The following is a 23,465-nucleotide window of genomic DNA, read 5'->3' on the forward strand; positions in this document are numbered from 1 at the left end:
ATCATAAATTCAACTCTCTACCCTGACACAGATGCTGCACCTTTACCAGATTTTAGGTTCATTTGCAATTCCCCATCATGAACGTCTGCCTTGGGGTGACCTCTGCTAGCCAACTTCAGGCAAAACAGCCTAGTCAGCTCTTAAAAGAGCACTGCAATGCAAGAAGTAATGGTTCTTGTGGCAGTAAAAGTTACAAAAAATGGGTAGAGATGGTTTTTTGCATGGTTTCTCTGGTGTTGTGTGGTTTTCTCCCTACCCCCTTATTAGTAGCACCAATCTGGGCCTCCTTCTTCTATTTGTGCATCCATTTTCTTAAAATGTGCAAGCCCATAATGTCACAGGGTCCTTCACTCTTCTTAGCCAGCCAACAGCTTACAAAATCACTTGAGGTGGTGGGACAGAAGAGGTTGACAAATGCCCAAACACACAATATAATCACATCCATCACACCACAGCATAATGCCACTTTCTTGGGGAACAACAAGAAAAAAAAAAGGCTAAATGGGGAGACACTAACTAGTAGATACACAAACTACAAGTTTCTGAAAGTCTGCCTCAACTTTACCAATCATGTCTGTGATGAAAGCTGCCTTGATTTGACACTTTTAAGTGTCAAGGAGAGGCGGATGGTTTCTGCCATCTGCAAGTACAGTGTGTGCTTGCTCTAGTTTGGGCAAGATGCAAGCGTTTTAATTTTTAACTATGTTTATTTTCATACTTGGATACAAGAAACCCACAATTAGAAACTTGGAGGGTGCTACTAGGTCGGGGGTCCTGGGAGGTAGGAGGCTGTTTTCCTGAAATTGCAGCTCCTTCCTGCTGAAGGAAAGATCCCCTTCTGGTGCCTTGGGAAGAAGCAAGGAACAGCCCGCTGGAATCTGAAGGGGCTGCAAACCGTGCCAGGTCAGGTAGGCAGAGGGATTGTACCGGTGGTTGCGACTGTCAGAGGCCAACAAGGGTATTTGAGTTAGGAAAGAAAAAGGAACAAAGTGGAGAGGAAGCAGGTTTGACCATGATCTGTGGTGCAGAGATGAACTGAGACTGTGAATGCAATGAAAGGCCTAATAAATGACAATTAGAGGAGAGAGTGGAGAGCAGAAACAGGTGACAGAAATTAGGAAGAAACCCTCTGTGCCTGACCGGGCATATCGCTGGGAATGAAACCCAGGATTCCTGACTCAGCATTCCCCTGCTGCCAACAAACATCCACAAAAATGTTTCCATAATGCTGGGAGCTCCTAGAGGATGATATCCAATTATTATAACTACTCTTATCTCCTGCAGTGATTTTTTATTTTTTTTTTTTTTCTCACCAGCCTGCAACTGTTGGGGTAGGAGGGCTGGAGACTATGCTCAAAGAGCAATAAAGAACAGAGCACCACACCGAAAAAGGAAGTTTCAAAATTCAGGTTGCCTGTGGTGTCTGAACTTGCTCCCTTTCCATTTAGAGGTAAGGATAAAGATACGATCTTTGCTAGGCACATCTTTTCTCCAGTAAGCCGCAGGATCGGCTCGCTCCCAAAGTAAACCAAACAGCATTTCTTTGACAGGCAGATTTTCAGTACTTTGTCTCCTAATTCTTCACATGGCTCCACACCTTACTGGCTGTTCATTAATGAATTGTTGCTCTGGATAATGAATTAGCAACCTCTTCCGTGTATGGTGTTCGCCACTGAAATAAGCAAGCATGGACAGATCCACAGAAGTAACAGCTTAGGGTCACAGAGCCAATCTTTTTTCCCCTACTTACTACTTTGAAAGAAACCCTTCATTTCTCAGGTGGTTTGTGTAAAATACATGCACTCATGAATACAAACTCAGAATCCAAAGATCTGAGAACAAGAACACTCAGAAATCATTTAGGACTCCAGGAAAAATATTCTGTATGAATATAAACCAGGAGACCATAATTGCCTCATAGGACACGGAGACCAAAAAGACAAGACAGGCAACGCAATATGCATTGAAAGAGAGGCAGAGAAAGATAAAGCAGTTAGTGAAAGTAGGGCTTGGATTAGCGCTCAGTCCCACTCCAGCATCTATCCATTCCCTCACTCCCACTCAGCAACAGTTCTTCTCTAACAGCTACCACTGACAGATCTCAAGAGCTTTTAATGACTAATGTTAACAAAAATTGGGGTTATGAGCTACAACCCAAGGAATTACACTATCCCCAATTTTCAAAAGAGGAAACTGAGGCGTGAAGCAAACTTATCTTCTCCCTCACCTAAGCAGATGGCAGGAACTGAAGGTAGCCTTATTCTGTCCTTTGTTTTCTCTCCGGAAAAACAACCAGCTTTCATTTTTCTAGAATAGAAAATTAAAATTCTTTGGCCATTTAAAACTCTGCATTTCTATGGCAACATACCTTTTTAACGTAATGTAAAAATGCTGACTGCTTTTAAAACCTGCATTTCACTTACCTGCCTTTTACAGCCATGACTGTTTCTATGGAAACCAGAACTGGCCATGAAGCAGTCCTACAGCATGAATTCTCACTTGTCAGTTTTACCTTAAAGCGCCACCTTCAAAGTCCTTTAATAAACCAGTAGCGACTGCATTGCCTAAAGAGTTTTCAAGTTAAACAAAACAAGAAAGCGAGCTTTCACTGAACGCTCCACACAATATTTTGTAGGTGGGGTCTAAATGTAAGAATTTTAACAGCGTGAGTGATATGACTCTTGGTTAAGGATACGATCTGTAAACAGAGAGACAGTTTATGGGCAGTAAAAGCCCTAGTGTGTGTAGTTAGACTTACATAAAGGTGACTTATACCAACATGGGTATGTCTAGACTGCTGTCACAGAAGCACACTGTAGAGATACTGACTAAATGGGTAAATCAACCCACAGAGAGCTCTGTGCTCCGCAAATGCTTACGGTATTCCCCGTAGGTACAGGAGTGGGAATGCACTCAACCAGAGTCAGTGTTAGTTTGTGCTAGGTGGCTACCATGGAAAAGAGAAAGTATGCAAGCTTAAGGCACAGCTATTCCATGCTGTTGTTCAGAATTAGAATCAGTGTAACTTAAATCTAGACTCCTCCATTAAATTTTTACCTTGAATTTTCACTCTTGTAAAAACTGTAGGCTCTCTTGTGTTCATTCATATTATTTCCCTAACTTAAGGGAGAAAAATAAAAAAGTTATTTTTCCTGTTCTTGGGGATCGATCTCCAACAGAATATATTCTTCATCACAGGAGTCCAGCATTGATAGCAAGGACCAACTTAAGAACTTCCAAGGACAGGTACTTTTCAGAGTGACTTACCTGTCTTTCCCAAGAAGAGTTCCTCCCACCTCATTTCTAAGGCTTCACAGTTATCACTGCTTTTATATCACAACAGGAGCAGGACAAACAGGGCAGACACTTTCTGTCTGCACCAACCACTGATGCTTAGAAAATAGGAGGCCAGACATTTTAGGCAGACTTTACACATAGAAATACATCTAAACCACAGGAATTGCAGCATCAAAGCTGGAAGCAACAGAATATTTTAGATGCTGCATGTATGACTCTACAGGCTGCAAGGGACAAAGATACAATCCTATTTTGGTATGAATTTGTTTTAAAGAGATCCTAAAGAGCAATACGATCTCCAGACCATCTTTTCCTGCAGGACTCAGCTGTACAGAGCTGCTCCCAGAAGATACCCAGCCCACTCACTTGGCTGACACCCTCAGGAGAACCAGGCTCTCTCACTCTTCGATCCTAAGAGAGACTATCACCATTCACACCAAGACAGTAGGATTCACTCAACCCTTTCCCAGGGAAATCAACTTCTGCTAATGCAGCAGGGCACTCCAAGGGGCAGGTCAGTTTAGTAAAATGAGATGCCGTGCTCTTCCATATGGTCCAGGACACCACGTACTCTTCTTAAACTACCCTCAAGCTCATGCCACATAGGCGACTGGTCCACAATCAGGCGGTAACATATGGTTAACTCCTGAAGTGGCTCTGAACCTTAAGCTGGGAACTGATGTCCTAACCTACTTCTCCCGTTGACAGCCTTTATTTTAAGCATCACTTCAAACTGATCAGTATAAGAAAGAAGGAATCTGAAAAGCTCAACTCCCCCTTGCCAACATGACCAAGCAGACATTATTGTAGGCGTCAATTAAACTTGCAGTTCCCCTCGGTACCATTTCCCTTACTATCTGGACTTATTTCCCTGCTTTCCAGAGTTATCCATAGGAAATGAAAGTCTTCTACAATTCTTTCTTAATCCCTTTCTCCCCTATTCCCTTCAGCACAGGTACATCTTTTTGGCACCTGTTCAGGCCCGTACTAAGATCTGCCCAGAAGGTACCTAGCTCTTAACAGAGCAGTAATGCTAGAAACAGAGGCAGCCCGCAGGGAAGCCAGCTATTAGGCTCTGCAGCAAGTAGGGAGATTATAGGGAAATAATGACGCACGCATGGTTTTCCACTATGGACAAATGCACCATCTCTTTAAGGCTGGAGTTTTCCACAGGCCTCTCAATGCAAATGCCAAATATTTCATCATGCTTTTCTCTTAGCCTATATCTCACTGCAGCTACAGCCTGGAACAAGGCATATAATATAACAGCAAACCAGAGACTTGGCACACATGGGGCTACTCACTGGCTTTCCTCATGCATATGGTTTATTTTTCCCTGCTATGTCAATCCTTATAGGGCTTTACCACTACATCTGCCTCCTGGGAGCCTGCTAGTTCAACTGTTACAGGGAAGGTGCAGAGCAGCGAGGAAGGATACATTTTTCCTTTTTATGCTTTTCAAATTGAAGGTATCACCTCCACACCATGAATTAAACAGAGTGCTTAGACAAGCCCCTGCTGCAGCAAGCCCTCCGAGCAGATACTGAACAGCTCCAGGCTTTGAAAACTGTGGCACATACCAGAGTTTTGATTATTCCAGGTCAAATGCCTTTCATGTTAACCTTCTCCAGGCTGATCTTATTTCGTTAATGTCTTGTGTTCTACTGCAAGCATGGATATGGATAGTATTTTTCCTGAAGGTGACAAGGAAGAAGACACAAAAGGCAACAGGAAGCACGGTCAAAGCGAGTCTTGCTGGTTTTCATACTTTCTTTTCAAAGCACCTGATTCATAGTTTATCATTCGTGATATAGAAAACAATATAAAAATAAAGAGCAAAACAGTGGCTGATTTTGAGACTTCTTGTCTGAATAGAATCCACAATAACACACATCAGTAGTGCATGCGGTAGCCAGGGGAATCCAGACAAGCTTTACAAGCAGTGGAGAAGGCTGCAGTATGGGAAAGGGGTGCTGGTCCTCATTCCTGAATATTACTTCTCAGAGGAAGGTGGGGATTGCTTTGGGAGTAGCATATCCGTGCACATTCAGGAATATACCTATACATACGTGGGTGCACCAACACTGCCAGGAAGGGCAGGCAAACCTTTTGACTTATCTTTCATGTGCTTTCTCTAGCTATTACAAAGCATACATAAAAAGAACGGCTATTGCCATATGGAAGTATCACAGCATCAGTCTTTAAACCAGAATGATGAGTCCTGACATGATCATTACTGTAAACAGTGCTCTTTAGCAGTGACTTCTCTTTAGGGCTCACTGGACGTAGATGCGAGAAGGCCGTGTCACATCTTACTGTTTGTCAGGGAAGGACATGCAGAGAAAAAGTCCAGCTTCCTTTCCAGCTCCCCTGCTGTGTTAGGACGTCCAGAATCAGTTTGATACAACTTTCACTAGTAATAAGGAGGAAGTCAGCAAGAATATTAAAACAAATATTTGGACAACTTCTCAGGAGCTGAACAAAAATACCACTTGGAGAAGCAGAACGCTCTTCCCCCCCCATCTAGATCATACTTGGTAATAGCAATTTTTCAGTGTCAGAGTTCTGTCTCAACCGTTCCTAATTCCTCACTTTATCCTCCTGATTGGACCAAAACAAACATATCTTCCCTCTTTAAAATGCCATATAGTATCCTTCCATGGTGCTGACAACATCACTGTTACTCTCCAGCAGTTCCAAGACACGGTGCATCACCACTTCAGCCAGGCTGGGGTTGTAGTTCTGCCGAACACAACTCAGGACATGAAGAAAGTGGCAGCCTTTTTCAGCATCTGTAGGAAAAAGAATTAAAAAAGGAGAATGTAGCCGGAAACCAAATGAAAATCCTTTTGCTTGTGTACAGCATTAAAAACGTCTGGAACAGGAGGCAGGCCCGTGGCCAGACGTGACTACTTGCCCAACACTGTCATCTTGTGGAAAAACTGTCACAATGCAACTTTTGTCAGCTAGCGATGCAATCCCATTCCTACACTTGAAACTTCTCAAACAATTACTGGAGTAGAAAGTCACAGAACTTCGGTATCAAGTTTCATCTAATTTTAAAGAGAAAAAAACCTGAAAATGTACATAAAAGCCGAAATATATATATAAAAAAATCATTTTCTTAGAGAGCAAGTCAGAAATAGATGTCCTTAATAACTGCAGTGCAGCGTGCAGCAGCTACTGTGTGCCTGATGGACATTAACTGAAGTTCAGCTGTCCCTACCAACAATTTCCCCCACAGGCCCTGTAAAGTCATTATCAGTGCTGCAGGATCCCAGTCTTTCCCTCAAGTTCTCAAAACAGCAACTGAGATTGTTCTCCTCCATGGCTAACAATGGAAAACTGGCATAAATGAAGCACATTAACACAAATGACTTTCCTCCACCTCAGCCCTCAGCTCAGGATGACGTAAGGTAAGTTTGATACAGCTAGTGAGAAATTTGCATGAAGTTCTGGGGCCAAGAAGATCCCTGTCCTATTTTGCTGCTGCTTTTGGTTTTATTTTAGCAAATCCCTAACTCTAGAATCAGCTAAGCCCCAGAACAGCCTTAGAAGCTGCAGAGGAAAGTCACTGGTAGATAGGAGGTGGCACTGTGTACACTTCAGCCTAACTCCTGTCAGACCATAATTCATGCAAGGATATTTCTTTAGAAGTCAGTGGCTCAGTCTGATGAAAGACCTTTGTGGCTGGGAGAAAATACATTCACCACCCTAGGATGGATAAGCACAGAGAACAGAACAAGGAGTCTACCTGCTCTTAGTGCCTGCTGCTCCAAACAAAGTGGGTAGCTGCATTTTGGATTAGTCACAGGTTTGTCATAAGACAGTCAGAGCACCCATCCCTGATCTACAGTAAATTAGCTTAAGCCCTGATGAATTAGATTAGTGACTCAGGTGTTACCCAACAGCACAATACATCTTTTGTTCTAGATGCTGGTAGAAAATGGCATTTTGGGGTAATAGCAGGTGTGTGCAATAATTAAGCAGCCCAGATACATTCCTAGGCTACCACCCAAGTTAGAGAGAATACACGCTTCGCAGCGGTGTGATGCTGTCCTTCTTTCACTGCCACTATGGGCTTTAGCTTTTGTCTACAACCTCAGGTAATCCAGGCTGTGATAAACTGCCTTGCCTACTGCTATAAAAGGGGACAGAGTTAGAGAGAAACTACTCTTTGCCTATTGTGGACATGTGGACAACACAGGTCCAGTTGGACACATTAAATTTAACTTCAGGTAGTTTGGGCTTTATTCTCTTTACTATTAGCTTCATCTAAGCCTAAAACCAGAACAAATGCACCAGGAAAAGAAACAAACCTGGATTAAGTCTATCATTTTGCAGTTCAGTCTGGAGTCAAACTATACTGTCACCCTTTTCAGGCTGTCTTAAGCCTCTAGATAGACCCAGAGTGGACTCTTATAAGGGCACTTCAGATCAGGCTGTGGGGAATTACAATTAGAACCAAGGACTCGGATTGTAATGTTGACATATCAGGGTTTGTGGAGCTCAGACTAGTCATGCTGAGGGTTTTTTTGTTTGTACAATAGTTCCAGGCAGCTGGGTTGGGCCTGAGAGTGTGTCACAAGAAATGATTGGGGTGAGGCATTGTCTTGAAAGCTAGCAGAGAAATTTGGATAGAAGCGTTTGGTTTATAATAAAAACAGTCTTACTGTCATGGAAGATTAACGTTGTTCTTCAAGGAAAATGGGTACAAATTTCTTGCAATAACCAAGTAAAAGCCTTTGAGGCACTACTATGTTCCTATTTTCTCACCAGGAGCCTGCTCGCTAACCAAGGCCAAGCGGGTGGCTGTACCTGCCCATGGACAGCAGAGGGGGCCCGACAGTTACACTGAGCTCTGTGCCATTGCATCATTCAGGGACAATAAAATATTCAAAAGTATCCTGCTGGTTTTGATCGAAGCTTTTTGGTTTTCCTTCTCAACGTCTTCTAATACCAATGACTGGAACATTGAAAAAGTCCTTCTCAAACCCATCAGAGGAAGAGAGACTTATCTGGAAACTGTGCTTTTTACAACAGGAAAGTAAACAGAAAGCTTCAAGGAGAGCAAGAGGCTCTGTAAGGCAATTGCTATTTTTTCCCTGCTCAGTATGAAAAAAATAGCTTTGAGAACTCAGGGTTCTGCAAAGTTTTCTCTGTAACTATCTACCAGTTTCTATCTGCTGTTAACTGGTAGAAAGAACTTAACCTCTGGTGGAGCAGGGAGAGTACTTCACCACTGTGACAATGCACACCAGGCCTGGTGTCCTGCATCAACTACATACAAGTTCTGGCTCTTACAGTGGCCCAATTAGGAAACAAAACATGTTTCCAAGAGAACTTGCTAATCTGTAAAACGGACAGAGGAATGATTTGCCTTTTACAGAGGAGGTGTTTGTATTTGTTAATGGATAAAAGACAATAGAAAACATATTGTAATTTGTTGCACTTACACAGCCTCCAGCAACTAAGCTCATCTTCAACTGCTCGCCCTGTAACAGCTACTCCCACCAACCCCCCAGAGAGACAAAACTTTTATTTCCACATATAAACCATGTTAACAGCTGCGCTATTGCTTAAGATAGACAGTTGGGAACTCAAGAATCATTCCACTTCACTCACCCTTTTTTCTCTGCAGGATAACCATCACAGATCAGGTCCTACAAGCACTATCGTTATTATGATGGTATAAGGAGAAAAGCAATTTAAGAGTATATGCCTTATATTCTAGTCAGTCATTTATTCTTTACTACATTTTACCCCACAACTAGCTGCACTCCAGCAGCAAGTGATCCCTGCTAACATGTTCTGCCCAATGCATTGACAAACTCTGTATCAATGTACCTGTGCAATTAGCAGCCACTCAAGTCAAGCACTACCTTTTGCAATGGCAATAAGACACCATATGCTTCAGGAACAGGGTAACTCCGAAGCCAGATGAGGTATATTACATGAAATCAAGTGGATTTTGTTAGACTGAAATCTCTACCTGTAAAGAACAGCCACTGAAACTCTGCACTTGTTTAAAACCTACAGAGAATACTCTACTGACATAAGTGAATGTTACTGTTGGCTTAATGGAGGTGAGGATTTCACTTTTCTGTACTACCGCTTTTGTGTCAGCTCCCCTGTAGAAACTGACCTAGCAAGATCTGCCACCTACCCTAAGTGCAGAGCAACTGCTATTAGTTGCTGACCTAACCTCACTGAATTTGGTTCCTCCCAAAATCTATGTACACTCAAAAGATACAGATCTTAGATAATGGCTGCTCATTTCAGATCTGCGAGGTTGCTTCATTCTGGGCACACGTGCTCGCCCGCTCTCTCTCTCTGCTCATAGGAAGCTGTTCCTGCACTTCTGCTTTTAGCTACTCTGATGAGCTACACAAGCAACTTAGCTTCAAGTTTAAGGGTAAGGACAGGAAGTGTACCTAATCCAGCAGCAGGAGGAGAGATTGTCATCGACACACCAGCACCAGCTCATAGCTCACCAGAAACCTGACCACACCGGTACTTACGCCTGGGTTTTCGGCAGTCCTCTTTAACCACATCGAGGGTCACTTTAAGCAGCTCCTTATCATGGTCAGTCACCTGGAGATAACGGAAGAAACTGGCAATTTATAGTAGTCTATTTCACAGTAAATGGAGAGGATGTTAAAAAGGATGTATCATGGCCATGCATCAAGGCCACGATGTATTCTAAACTTACATTGTCATAACTACAGTCAGCAAGATATGCTGTCTCCAAGATAAATAATGCATGTTACATCTTCAGTTATCTTTTGAGCAATGTTAGCAGCATTCAGGAGTTAGGAGAAGAACATAAGATACCAGAATCAACCCAAAAGAGGCCATCCAACTCAACAGAACACTGAGTTTTAACCTAAACCTGACAGAGACCCGTCCCAGTCTTCAGTGCGCTCTGTCACATCAGCGTACAGTTAAGCAAACTAGGCTGAACACACACTGCACCTAGAACAGCAGCAGTGCTGAAGACTGGCACCGAGTTACAAAAAGATCAGCTTGGTGGGTGACAGAGAGGTAAAAGTAAGAGTAAAGAAAGACGTAGATGAGCCTTTGGAATAAACAGACAGTGTTTGGAGGTCCAGCTTCCTTTCCTGAAATATTTCTACTCTGAAACTATAAAATAGTCATACTATTGAATATGTTTGCAATCACAGCTTAATTTCTTACATGGTACAAGTCCTTGGAGCTACTAGGTTTATGGAAAACCACTCCTTCTTCTTGTAGCATCCTTATTGCTTCCTTAAAAACACTGTGAATCCTTTTGGAGCTGGAGTCAGGTTTTGAATTCACCTGGATGGGAAGAAATGTACACAGCAGATGGTGAGAAATCTCAGCCCAACTAAAGCTGATGGCAAAAGCTCCAGACAATTTCAAGAGCAAGAGAACTTCACGTCATTTTGTTCCACATTTTTCTTATTTGTTACATGCGAACCAACCCGTTAACTTCATCAGTTACATATGAACTAACCAACACCTCAGTCTTTAAAAAAAATATAAATATCAGAAGCTTGTGGTTTTGTCAGAATTGTACAATCTCCTAACTGCTGTTTGCAGCTATTTGTTTATGTACCGAGAGCCCCCTTCTTTTGGAATAGACCTATGATGCTTACAGAGAATTTGACTGTTTAGCTCATCTGCTTTGATGGTATTTCTATGTTGTTTTCTGGGAGTGAGGGGTATATGGAAAGAAGCAAAGATCAGCGCTTTGTAGGGTGATATTCAAGAGGAATCCAAGTGCTGGAAATTGGATCTCCATCTCCTGATACCAAACTGAGGCTGTGTCCAAAGAAAAGAAGGAAACTGGTAAGAATGATATTTGTTTCTTGTCCCCTGCTTTCCGAATTTTTACAAATATTTTAGTCACGGTTTTAAGAATCTCACCACAGCCCTAATGAAATGTAAGGAGAAAGAGCATGCAAGAAATTAAGACAGATACATAAGATAGGGAAACAAAGGATGAAGGCTAGAAGGCAGGTGGGAAATAAGTCTCTTGTGAAGGGTTCAGGACACTGCTAGCAAGAGTAGGAAGTAACAAATGGGAAAAAAAAAAAAAAAAGAAAAGCAGGGTTTGTTTGGAGATAGAGCAGAGCTAAGACAGTGGAATGACAGCTGGGGAAGTGGAAGGAAATAAAGAATCAGCTGTGGAGAGGAGAACGTATGGGCAGATAAGAGCTAGACCATTACATTCTTTCCCATCTTTATCTGTCCCACTGTTTCAACCTTCCATTTATCTACAAAGGCTGCTTCAATTCCCCAGTTGTTGTTTCCACATCTGTTGGGAACACTCTGTGCTCCCTGTGGTTTCCTTTGAGAACAGAGCTGAACTGCTTCCCACAAGCGAACATGTGATGAATGGAACCAGACCACACCAGAGCAACCAAAGCAAGATTTGCCAAGCCCTTTCTTCATCTGCCACCATAAACGCTCCCATCCTGTCCTGAGCAGAAGTATCAGGCTTCGTGCATCCTACTTCATTCACCAGGGGAACTCAGAGAAATACTGGGAGTGAATCAAGCAACCACCGTGTGCCAGAGTGAACTCACATGGACACGTGGTGACAGACACCAGGTTGGTAATGGAAGAATGTCCCTTCACAAAGCATTACTTCCACCCATTTGTAAGGCTCAAGTCCAACTCGGACTAGCTGTAAGCCTGGGAATTGACATGCCTCACTAGGAATGGTTTAGGAGATCCAACAGAGATATTGGCATTGGCACGCTCCACAGTCTTCTCCACGCCCTTCCCCTCAATGTTTCAGCAGGCCATAATCACAGCTCTCTCACTCTTTCTTTCTGTCCAACAACAGCAATCTTTTTCCTCTCAAATCGTTAGTCAAAAATAATTACCTTATAGTCCAAGACAATTACCACAGAAGAATAGCTATTATTCTGTCTTTATTTGGCTTTGAGTTTTCTCCTGTTACAGAAGGATTTTAGTGTTTGAATGTTTGCTTGTCCCCTGTCCACCACAGCTGTAGCAGTACAACTATAGACACTACTTTTAACTACAAACCTGACCTTACATCTGGACACCATTCCCCTCACACCATTAATCATACTTCTCATACCTCGATCATACTTCTTTCCATAGTGCTGCTTCTTATGAACTGAAGAAACAAACAAAATGTAGAAGAAAGGGATTTTGTTTGTTTGCTTTGTAAGTGAAGAGTGAATACTTGCTCTTAATTATTTTTTTTTTCCTTCAGGACAAGAGGCAACGGGCACAAACGGAAATGCAGAATTTCCAGCTGAATATGAGAAAACACTTGTTTGCTGTGAGGGTGACAGAGCACTGGAACAGGTTGCCTGTGGAGTCTCTTACTCTGGAGATACTCAAAACCCACCTGGATGCCATCCTGCCAACGTGCTCTAGGTGATCCTGCTTGGCAGGGGAGCTGGACTAGGTGATCTCCAGAGGCCCCTTCCAACCTCAACCATCCTGTGAAAAGCACATTCACATCGCTGTACCTAAAATGAAGAGGCTTTGCCTCTAACAAATGCAGGAATCTAAAGAAACTGCTAGCAAAGCAACCACCTCAAGACTCTGATCAATTTTTAATGTGAAAGCAAACATTTGGCGAGGGGAAAAAAGATAAAAATATCTCCAAAGAAGCAGGATAATTATTCAGTTTGGCTTAACACTGAGATCCCGTCAGAAAAGGGAGATAATTAAAAACAGGCTCCGTGTGAACTGACACACAGCTCTGCCTGGATGGATACTGAAACAGAATCACTAAGAAAGTAAGTCAAGAGATTGACAGAGAAGGCAGAGAGGCAGACTTGGGAGTGAGAAAATAAGGAAGAAGCTGCTACATATCAGCACCCTCTCATATGTGCTGCAGTCTGAAAAAAAGGGATCTGTGGGAGAATTACCTCTGAAAAACAGATGAGGGCTCTTGCCCTATCCAGAGACTTTAATATTATCCCGAAATAATGGGAAAAGTGTTTGTGTTTTTGTTTTCTAGCATGCTCTAGAACATGCTTCTACCTCTCTAGCCCTCTGAGTAAATCAACAATTTGACAAGTTCTTTGTGAACACCACCTAAAGTTATTTGATCTGTTCTTTTGGTCCACCCAAAACATCTCCAGTTTCTCATCCTGCAAATCCAAAAGTCAATAGCCTGTCTCCCTAATACCTCACCTTTCTTTTATGCCAAACCAGACCCTCTTTTCTTCTGGATTTGCACAATCCCCTGAGAGCCAGCGTACACTGAAGCTTGTGATTTTGCCTTCCTAGCAGAGATCTAGAGGAGGTTGAACAAAGGCAGAAGAAATTTGGGACGATAAAATCCTACCTGAGTTCACATTCCTGCTTTTATTTCAGGAGGAGATGAAGAAATGCTTGCATTTCAACAGTTACAAAGATGTGTTTATAGGTGTTAACATAGTTCCTTCCAAATCACAGCTTATCAACCATCACTTTACTTTTACAAAGCTTATTATCCAAGAAATTCAAAGCATTTGCAGGTATTAGGTAGTTTAAATGCTGATCCAAAGCACTAGTGAGATTTGAATCTGGATTTTCAATTTCCCTCTCGCAACATTCACAAGTCATTTTTCAAAGCGTCTCCCTTCAAGCATGCCTTAAGTTTCAGGTTCCCTGAAGTGCTGACAGCAGGGGTTCCCCCTGTCCCTCTCAAATCAGGTCCTTTTTAAATAAATGAAGCTGGACATCCAAGCACAGGACCACCGTCAAATCATTCATCACTTTTGCAAAACACACCTCCCTACACCCTGCTTGGAGAAGCAGCTACTGAATAATGATTTATCACTACCCCCCTCCCAAGTCCAGCCATGGACCCTAGCAAAGCCAACAGAATACTTGTCTCCAGAATTAAGTCAATATTTTAACCAACGTATTCCAGCTGGTGAGTCTCACATATTTTAGCGGGCTGGTGCTGTGCAACCAATTATTCTCAGGTCTTTAAAGCAAAATAAACCTCCTGCACAATCAATAATAGGTCAAAGAATGAAGTGGTACAGGAATTAGTTTGAACGCTGAAAGTATGTAACCTTTGGCTCATTACAAATCACAACACACCCTGATGGTGTTAAAGTTTCCTGGTATAACCACACACGTGATACTACTCATGGAAATTGCCCTTTGCAATTTCTCACGCAACATTTAAGCCTTGCTTTAGACAGGTGATAATTTTAGTAATAGTGATTCTGGATGTGTCAGCCCTGGGCTCCTATAATAAGCATTGCAATACACGTATTTAAAGTAGCAGTGAAGCTTCCTGAAGAGGCAGGAAGAGAAGAAAATAGCATCAAGAATGTATAATGCAAAGCACTGTGATATAGCTACAGCACAACGTACATGACCGGGGTAAGCATAACACCGTAAAACTCCCTGCTTTTTCTACTTGTCACTGCTGACCTTGAGATAATATTCAAATCAAGGGAAGTACAAACAGTAGAGTTTGGAAAGCATTACCAAGTCCAAGATAGTGACGTGCACGAGCTACAATGATAGGAAAACAGCACACACTATAGCTAAGGCATGGGAGTAGTACATCAAAACGGTTGATCAAGACTGGCTGGTTGCAAGTCAAATTTACTCCAGATCAGAAACTGGATGGATCAAGTTCACTTGAGCATTTTTTTTCTCTAAACAAACAACAACAAAAAGCCAGGCCATTAATTGTCTAAGTCCAGTAAGTACACTCCGTTCTCTAATCACAAGATGACTTTTCCTTTCTTCTTGCTTGTAGTTTTCCCTGTGGTACCCACCCCTTCAGACTCAAAAGACATTTGTTTTAAGGGAAAGGCTACCAATTAGGAATAGAGGAGACACTGGTTATGTGAAATAAAGCTTTACTAGTTTTAAAAATCAAAGCAAATTTGTTAATTTGTAATTATTTTTAAAAACGTTGAGTTCTCTTACCTCTGTAACTATAAAGCTAAAAGTTACCTAGTTTGAGTAGAGGACATGATTTAAGTTCTGCCACATGCACCTGCTAGAGGGAAATTTATTCTTCTGGAGGACCAAATGCTGGGGAACCATTAGGACTGGAACTAGATCTTCTAGAACATGTGTGGGACAGGGACAGGGTTTAGATACAGTAATCCTGGAAAGGAACAGAGAGATGCTGCCTACCTCAGCTACCTCCTTCCATCTTCACCCCCCTGTTCCACTCCACTGCCAATGATTCCACAGCGGCTCACCACCACCCTGGAGGAAATTTTCCATGAGAAGATACCCTCCTATGTTGAGAAACACTGTGCAAGTACTTTAAAAGATGCGAAAGAGATGAAGGGAGTGCACCACATCTCCTAGGAGCACAGAGAAAGGGAGAGAAAGTCAAGAAAAGGGTTTAAACAGCAGCTGTGCTACAACATTGGAAACAGGAAAAAGTGTAAAAGACCAATTATACTTCAAAACATCCCGTCACAGCCAGGAAAAGTGCAAGAAGTGAGCAGGTATGTGTGTTGTACTGTGGCTTAAGGCGTACAGTTTGGTCTACTCACCTATCTCGTGCCTTGGTATATAGGCATGATATAAAATCATTCTACACTAGCAGCACCTTTCATCTTTTCTTGGTTTGAGGGAGATGCAAAACAGAAGACTACACAGTGAAAGAGAAAGGAAGACGTAAAGGAATCAGATCTATCACTTATTTTTGTGGATCAAACCTGGTACTCGACCCTTTGCCAATCATGGGAAGTGACGTCTTCAAGGGACAGGGCAGAGGAATAACAAAATACATTCCCAGAGCACTACTGGGAGCACTCTCAAGGCATTCAGGTCACTTGACAACTGAATGTTCTTTCTTATGCAAAGAGATATAATCCTCTTTGCAAGGAATTAATACCAAAGGGCAATGGAGAGAACTGCAATTTCTAAATAAGCATCTGTGTGCCCAGATTCCTGGGACATATACTCACACCCTTGCATCAGGGTCAGGAGCAACAGCTACTAATTAAGATAGTTCCTCATGACTACTAGCAAGGCTGATGCTGCAGGGACCAGGGGAGGAGAGATGGAGGTGTCTTTATGTTTGCTCTGCACCAGTTCCTTCTTTAAATGGCTTTGCAAGTCATTCATCTTAATCTTTCTATAAATGCTGAAACTTCAGAGACGGACACTTCCAGTATTAGTCACACTGACCACTACTTCCTCTTATGTAAAGTGTCTGAGGACTTTTAATGCTCTTCCAGCTGGTTTAGAAAAATACCCTGTTCCGCACTGGATTTTCTAGTATCAAACTTTTCAGTTACAAATCATAGTAGCTCCTGTCCTTGCTTATATCCATGATCATTTTAAAGCAAACAAATAAAGCCTTTAATAAAAATAAACCAAAAAGCAGTTAGCAGAAGCAGTTCACTGAGGCATGAATAGAGCTACTTTTTTTATCATTATCTGGCTTTTTTTTTTTTTTTTTAAAGAAAGTAGTAAATTAATATTATCTACTAATATAACATAACACTTCTAACAGTGAGTGTCTGGATCAGGCACCAAAAATGACTGCCATGAATTTATTTCTTTATGGAAAACCAAAAAGCAAACAAGTGAGTCATAACGCTCTGGATTCATGTTTCAGTTGCTGTTGGTAACTTGCTAAAATCCATAACTCCTGGTTTTGCAGAAGTTTACCACTTCACACCTGTTGAGAATCAGGCTTGTAATTTACCCAAATAACAAAGTAATATAAAACCATTTTACAAAATGCTTTTTGTTCTATCATTTTGTAGTTGGTCAAGAGCATACTATCTCACTGGGAAACTTCTTAACAATTCGGTTACATACGATTACACATAAACTGATTTCATCTAAATGCAACCATCTGACCCTTTCAGTCATGACCTTTCACAGCTAGGGATGTCCAACAACGGAAGTGTTTAACAAAGCATTTTTTTCATTCACTCATTATAATCTCCCTTTGAAAGCCACATCTATACTCATATATTGAACTTCAAATGAGAAATAAGACAAAGAATTGTCCTCCATTCTCCTGAGCCGATTCAGGATCTCAAATATCTGAACCAAACAGCTCGAGTGCCTTAAGGAGATCAGTGACATTTTTCCCAGCTCTAGGTAAGGCAGTGCACATTGCATACTGTAAGGTTACTCAGCCTTAATACAACAGAATTTTCTTGTGGCTTTCTTCAGTCCAGCTTCAAATACCCCACGTGACAAGGTTTCTCAGGCCGTGTAAATAATGCACGCATAAAACTAACGATGATGAAAAAGCACTTACAGTTTTTGAATCCTCTGAATGCATCAATCTCTTATCTGATTGTTTAGAATTCATGGCATTATTTTCCCTACCAAAAACTTGAAACAGGTACAGTCACTCACCTGACAGCTGCGACTGGACAGTGGCTCACCAGCCAGGGACACCAGAGTATCTATTGTTTCCAGCTCCTGTTGGTAAAAGGTCTGAATTTTGTTTTCTAGTAGGAAGTCTTTCACTTTCTCATGCAGAATATAAATTGAGAAATCCAAACCCTCTGGGCCACTGCAAGGATACAAAGAACAGGTTAAAAGGGAAGAAATACACTACTGATATTTTTAGATCACTTGCCTAATGTTAGCCTGGTAGACCGGTTTTCAAAGGTCAGGAGGCATTTTATCGCCCATAAAGAATTTGAATCTAAACCCTTAATTAAAACAGACCATTTTAAAATGCATTGAACATCCAGCTCTTCCTCTTCAATCATTTATTGAAATAGTGTTGGGATTTTAAGATCTGAAGTCTCTAAAACCACACTACATGCATCAGACCTGCCAATAAGTATCCAGCTACCCTTAAGCTGAATACAGTAACTTGTGTTTGAATTAGTTTGAGGTTACACAAATCATGATTCACAGACAAGGGCAGCAGATTCAGGAATATATTGATTGATGAGCTCTTTATCCTTATATGTAAAACAAAATCAGCCAAGGTTGCTCATCCATTTAATTCGTTGATCTCGCCTGCAAATCTTGCTGCAGACTCACTCCTTTAAGAGATGCAAGAGGCACGTACACAGTATTTTACTACCTTCCTAGTATTCATTTTAGTTCAGCTTTATACTTCTTTTCTCAGATTATGAACAAGATCTCATCTGTATGGATCATCAATTATTTAGAGAAAAGAAGACTGCTACTAAATGCTTGTGCAGAGACTAAATCACAGTGGGGCCCTGTTCCATCTTTCTCTGAAGTTAAATAACAAATAAGCAATAATAAAATCCCATGCTTTGCCTTTAGACCAGTCTGCATACCACATTTACCTCTGTCCCTCCCCTGGGCTTTGGAAAGGTTTATCGTAAACTTCTCTATAGAGACAAGGGAGCTCCAACATCCTTGAAATCTGAACATCACACACAGGATCATCCACTTTATCTGGAGCGGAAAAAAGAACAGACAGACTTGTCTTTTAAACAAACATACCTGAGGCAGCACAATGAAGTGTCACAGGCCAGTATTAAATTGGCAAATTTTGTTTGTTTTTGTTGTTATGAAAACAAAACCACAAAGGTCAATCCCGCTTTTACAGTTTACAAGGCAGTAAATGACCACAGTGTATTGCAGACTATGCTTGCATCTGAAAAACTTATTCAACTGGAATTTGTGACCTATATTTTACCTTTCAGCAGTCTTTACACATTAAATGAAGTTAGCATATAGCAAGGAGTTTTGTTTGTGCCAATCTGAAACCAATTTAGAGACCATTTGAATTGTGTGGCTCTCCTTTAATGAAACAATGGCATTGTTACCAACCCTTGAATGGGTTATATATTCATAAAACTTCTGTTTGGAAAGGAGGGTTGACCTCCCTCTCAGACTTTAGCTACAGCTGAAAAAAACTAGAAACTTTCTATCTGAGCTACACAAGGCTTTTAGAAGAAAAGCTTCTCCAGTTACACAATAACACAGGCACTGAGGAGAATAGATGTTATGCAACTGGAAGCTCCTGGGATACAAATAATGGACTACTGTCCAAACAGCTGTCGGATATGTGCCAGAGTGACAGTGAGGAATGCTTCTCAGTCATTCTGCAGAGCCAGATAGTTTAGGAAAACTCGGGCTTTAATGTAAAAATGTGACAATAAATTGCTGGCTGCCTGTGGAATGGATTATATGGGCTGCAACAAACAACTGTTTCTTTAAAGCAGCAAACACTCTTGATGAAGTGTGACACAGAAGGTCATCAATTCCCTTCCTATAGGTCTTGGTTGTTATGCTTCAACACAAAAATGAAGAGCAATTCACTATCAAAGATAGCCAATCATAATATCTGGACAACCTTCTTGTCTGCATTCTGGTCATCTTCATAGATTTTCCAGGAATGCCTCATTTACAGGCAGTCTGATCCCACACATTAAGTAGTGTATTTTCTAACCTTACACTGCTAACATTAAAATAAAGGCATACAGATGAAAATCTCTTTAGAAAAATGAGCTGCCAGAAAATGAAGTGAAAATTATTCAATGAATTAAATACAGCTTGTGTCTTATAAATACAGACCACCAAGTTACATACGTCACAGATCCGTAACACTCACAAAAACACGAAGCCTGAATTTCTCTTTGTTGCCGGTAGGTTCGGATGTAACCTCTGACCCTCACAACATCCCCAATCACCAGCTTGGTTTTCTGGCTCACCGTTTCCTGGAGTTTCTTCATCTGTTCAAGCACTTTAAGACTGCTGAGTGTGCTTGGACTACCTGTAAGAAAAGGTGAGCAAATCAGGCATGGAATACATAAGCATCACAGCAGTCATATTGCTAAAAAGGGGCAAGATCAGGCATCATGTGTTCTGAGCAGCAAAATTTTTGGATAACAAAGATAGTTTATAGTATTGTATTTATTTAAATAGTTCACCCGGGGAAGGTGTATAAGGAAAGAGATACTGACTTATTATTGAATGTCACAGATAGGTTGAAAATTGAAATATTAATTTGAAACTTGCAAGAGTGATTTTGTCATACTAAAAGGGAGAGGGGAAAAAAAAAAGGTCAGCTGAACTTTTTATGTAAAAGCATGATTCATCTGAGGTGAGGCCAAAGGACTGATGTGATGCAATTTCATGTCCACACTGAGATGAATGCAACTTGACAGAACTTCACGTTTACGTAACGCACCTTTGCAGGAGGGTAATTTTTTCCTAGCTGAAAACCTGACTAATGATCCAAGAAGCCCTGATCACGATTACAACAGGCGAGAAGAAAGTTTCCCGTGCCTTTGGGAGCTGTTTTCTTTAGCAAATACGAATTATTTCCATCAATAAAACAGTGTTCATTCAATCAGTATTGATGCACAAGTAAAATAAGAACACAAGGCTAAAACAAGTACTCTGGGTCCTAACTCTGTGTGAACCAGTATTTCACACCATTTCTTTCATGAATTTAAGTTCTTCACAAAAAAAAAATTATTTGATTGTGGGTCCCCATTACTTTTCTGGAAAAATTCTCTAAAAGCAGGAAATATCTTCTGAATTCCAGCGCTGTAGGATCCTTTCATACCACTTGTCATACTATTGTTAAACGTAAGCCCATATGAATCATGTTTGTATAAACAGGGTTGTTCCACAAATATAAACAGTTTTCAATTTTGATATTAAGCTTTTCCCTCCCCATTTTATGTAGTACATATGTAAATGTATAGCAACGTTTATTTCAGAAGGGTTTTATCAGCTCCAAACTACTACAGGGGCTTTCAGGATCACCCGAAGTAGAAATTATCTCATAATTTGATCTACAAGGAGTACTGGAAAAAAGGCAAATAGAAAGCTAGACACTACCAAGTTCTTCTGTTATGAATGTAAGATTAACTTCATTTCAAAAATACATTTTCTGCACATTTAGAACTGTTCAAATCATAAAAAGACCAATGGTATTGTTCCTGCTGTGTTTAAAGCTACTTTTGAGTTCACCACTAATATCATAATGCATGAACAGGAGGAGAATATGAATGTGAACAAAAGAAAAGAAGGGGGATCCTGAAACTACTGTATCACAAGGATTGGGAACAAAGACCAAGCTGCTTTGAAAACCGTAAGAAGAGGATTCTCTAAAAAATTTCACAGCACGGAATTGAAACGTATTACTCAAAAGGAGAAGGCATGACAGGTCATAATGTAGTGGTTTTGTTTGCATCACTATTGGCAACAAGACAAAAAATAACATGAAGATCCCAAAATGGCCCAGGCTATAGGACATGGTGGCATAAAATAATAATAATAATAATTTTAAAAGTAAGTTCCATTTGCTCTTCTGCAAGTTTGATCATTTATTGAATTATTTAAGACATGAGAAAACAGAAAAAAATACAGACAAAAGAGGAATTATTTATTTGATAAAATACCTGATAAAGATCTGGATACCATGGGATTTTTCCAGCAGACACAATTTATAACTCCGGTACTATCATCCACTGGGGGAAAAAAAAAAATAATGCAAGAGTTACAGGGAGCAAGAAAGCAGGTAGTGGAAAACAGATTCCAAGAAATGAACATACATAGATATGTGGGGACATAACTGCCAAGACTATCTCAGTCCGACCAGTTTAAAAGGGAAAGTGGGTGCTCAACTCCTACTTCTGTCTTTGAAATAATCACCAGACCAGATGCAATGCCTATGTCCATGGGCAGCAAAATAACAGGCATCTCCTCAAAAAAATAAAATAAAGCTTTTACGTAATTCATGATGATTCATTACATATACTGGGTACGAGAGGTTTCTAATTTAATTGACAAAGTCAGAAAACAGATCAGTCCTGAAAGCTGAAGCTAGACAAATTGAAGTAGGAAACCAGGCACAAAGCACAGAAACTTTACTGCAGCAATGAGAAAACAGCACTTCAAGCTTGGGGGGTACAGTAATGTGAACAGACTGAGTGTCCTCCCTCCAGCTGCAGTTTTCACACTAATTAATATCGTGCACAAAGTCTGCTGGCCTTTCCTGTATAGGAAGATGATCCATAGAGCAGAAAGGCAGCTCCTCTAGCCAGGGAGGACAAAGGATGTGCTTGTGGTTCTGCCCTAGGCCAGGGATTCCCAACTTAATGCACCACTAGTGGCATGCGAGCCACTTCCTTTCAGAAAAAGCCCAACACCTCCTGAGCAGGGTAGCTATATACACACGTAGCTTTTCCTGTTTTGCTAGTACCTGGGCAAAATCAACTGTGATTTCTGCCCTAGGCACTCTATTGTTAAAAACAGCAGATAAATAAATAAAAATAATAAAATTTAAAATAAAATAAAAAAAATCAGAAGAATCAAGAGACTTTATGTATGTAGGCAGCGTGCTCAATAACCACCCTCCAAATAAGAGGGCACAGGGTGCCTGTCAAAGCACAGCAAGGATCCCATTTCCAGTCCCTCTAACACTCCGAGCATGTTTCTCCTTGAGCATAACCATCTCCAACACTGGGCTTCCACTCTTCACAAATTAGAATCTGCAGTTTTCTTCTGACCCCCAAACCAGATCCATGACTACAAAAGCATCATTCGTGTTTACCAGGAAGGCACTGATTGGTACCTGCGGCCGTTTCCTCTGGGAACCATAGCATCAAAGCAAAATGCCTCTGCATTGTCTCATATGTTTTGAAACAATCTCCCTATTTGGGGGTCTGATTTCAAGTCATTGTCTTGTCTTCCTGTTTCCCAGTGGGTTTGCTGACCTAGTCTGGAACAGCCACATTCCTAATAGCAAACACACAGCATTTATAAGATTCAAGCAATTCCAAATTCCATCCCTAAAGTTATGGCTGGTTTATTGCACATCCCCCTTTTGAGCTCCTGTGTCTGGAGCAATTTCATCAGCTTTAATTCTGCACCGGTATCAATAACAATCTAGCTGGTAGGATTTCCTGTCCTTGGTAAAGATCCAGACCAACTACTTTAGCAGGAGGAAGTGCCCCCATACACCATGCCAAGCCCTCGATGCCAGCCAGCAATGGCTATAAGAGGGCAGATGACATCTCACCATTATGGCACTGCAGCATCTAGATGTTCCAGCTAGAGACCAGCTGCAACAGACACGCTTCCTAAGAAGCTTAGGAACAAACAAGACTGAAGGATTAGGAGGCCAGACTCCTCCTCCTCAATGTAACAGTCAAACACGGAGTCCTACAGGCATTGACCCAGTCTTGACCACAAAGAGAATGCTGGTAGCAGAGCCAGGCACTGAAACCAAGTTTTCCCAGTTC

At 41.2% G+C, this 23,465-nt stretch overlaps 1 protein-coding gene across 1 annotated transcript in view; it reads right to left on the reverse strand.

The window, feature by feature from the left end:
• Positions 1–5,860: 5,860 nt before the first annotated feature.
• STN1 (STN1 subunit of CST complex) overlaps positions 5,861–23,465 on the reverse strand; it is a gene marked incomplete at its 5' end in the record, with an annotated part of 40,696 nt that continues 23,091 nt past the window's right edge. The window contains 7 exons of the mRNA XM_084290213.1: positions 5,861–6,089; positions 9,819–9,891; positions 10,495–10,617; positions 17,629–17,788; positions 18,546–18,657; positions 19,820–19,981; positions 21,621–21,689. Of these exons, the coding sequence (XP_084146339.1) occupies positions 5,932–6,089; positions 9,819–9,891; positions 10,495–10,617; positions 17,629–17,788; positions 18,546–18,657; positions 19,820–19,981; positions 21,621–21,689 (857 nt within the window). The 3' untranslated portion in view covers positions 5,861–5,931. The remainder of the gene's footprint in view (positions 6,090–9,818; positions 9,892–10,494; positions 10,618–17,628; positions 17,789–18,545; positions 18,658–19,819; positions 19,982–21,620; positions 21,690–23,465) is intronic.

Source organism: Netta rufina (assembly GCF_964035555.1).
Source record: "Netta rufina genome assembly, chromosome: 7".
In the NCBI taxonomy this organism is placed as follows: domain Eukaryota; kingdom Metazoa; phylum Chordata; class Aves; order Anseriformes; family Anatidae; genus Netta; species Netta rufina.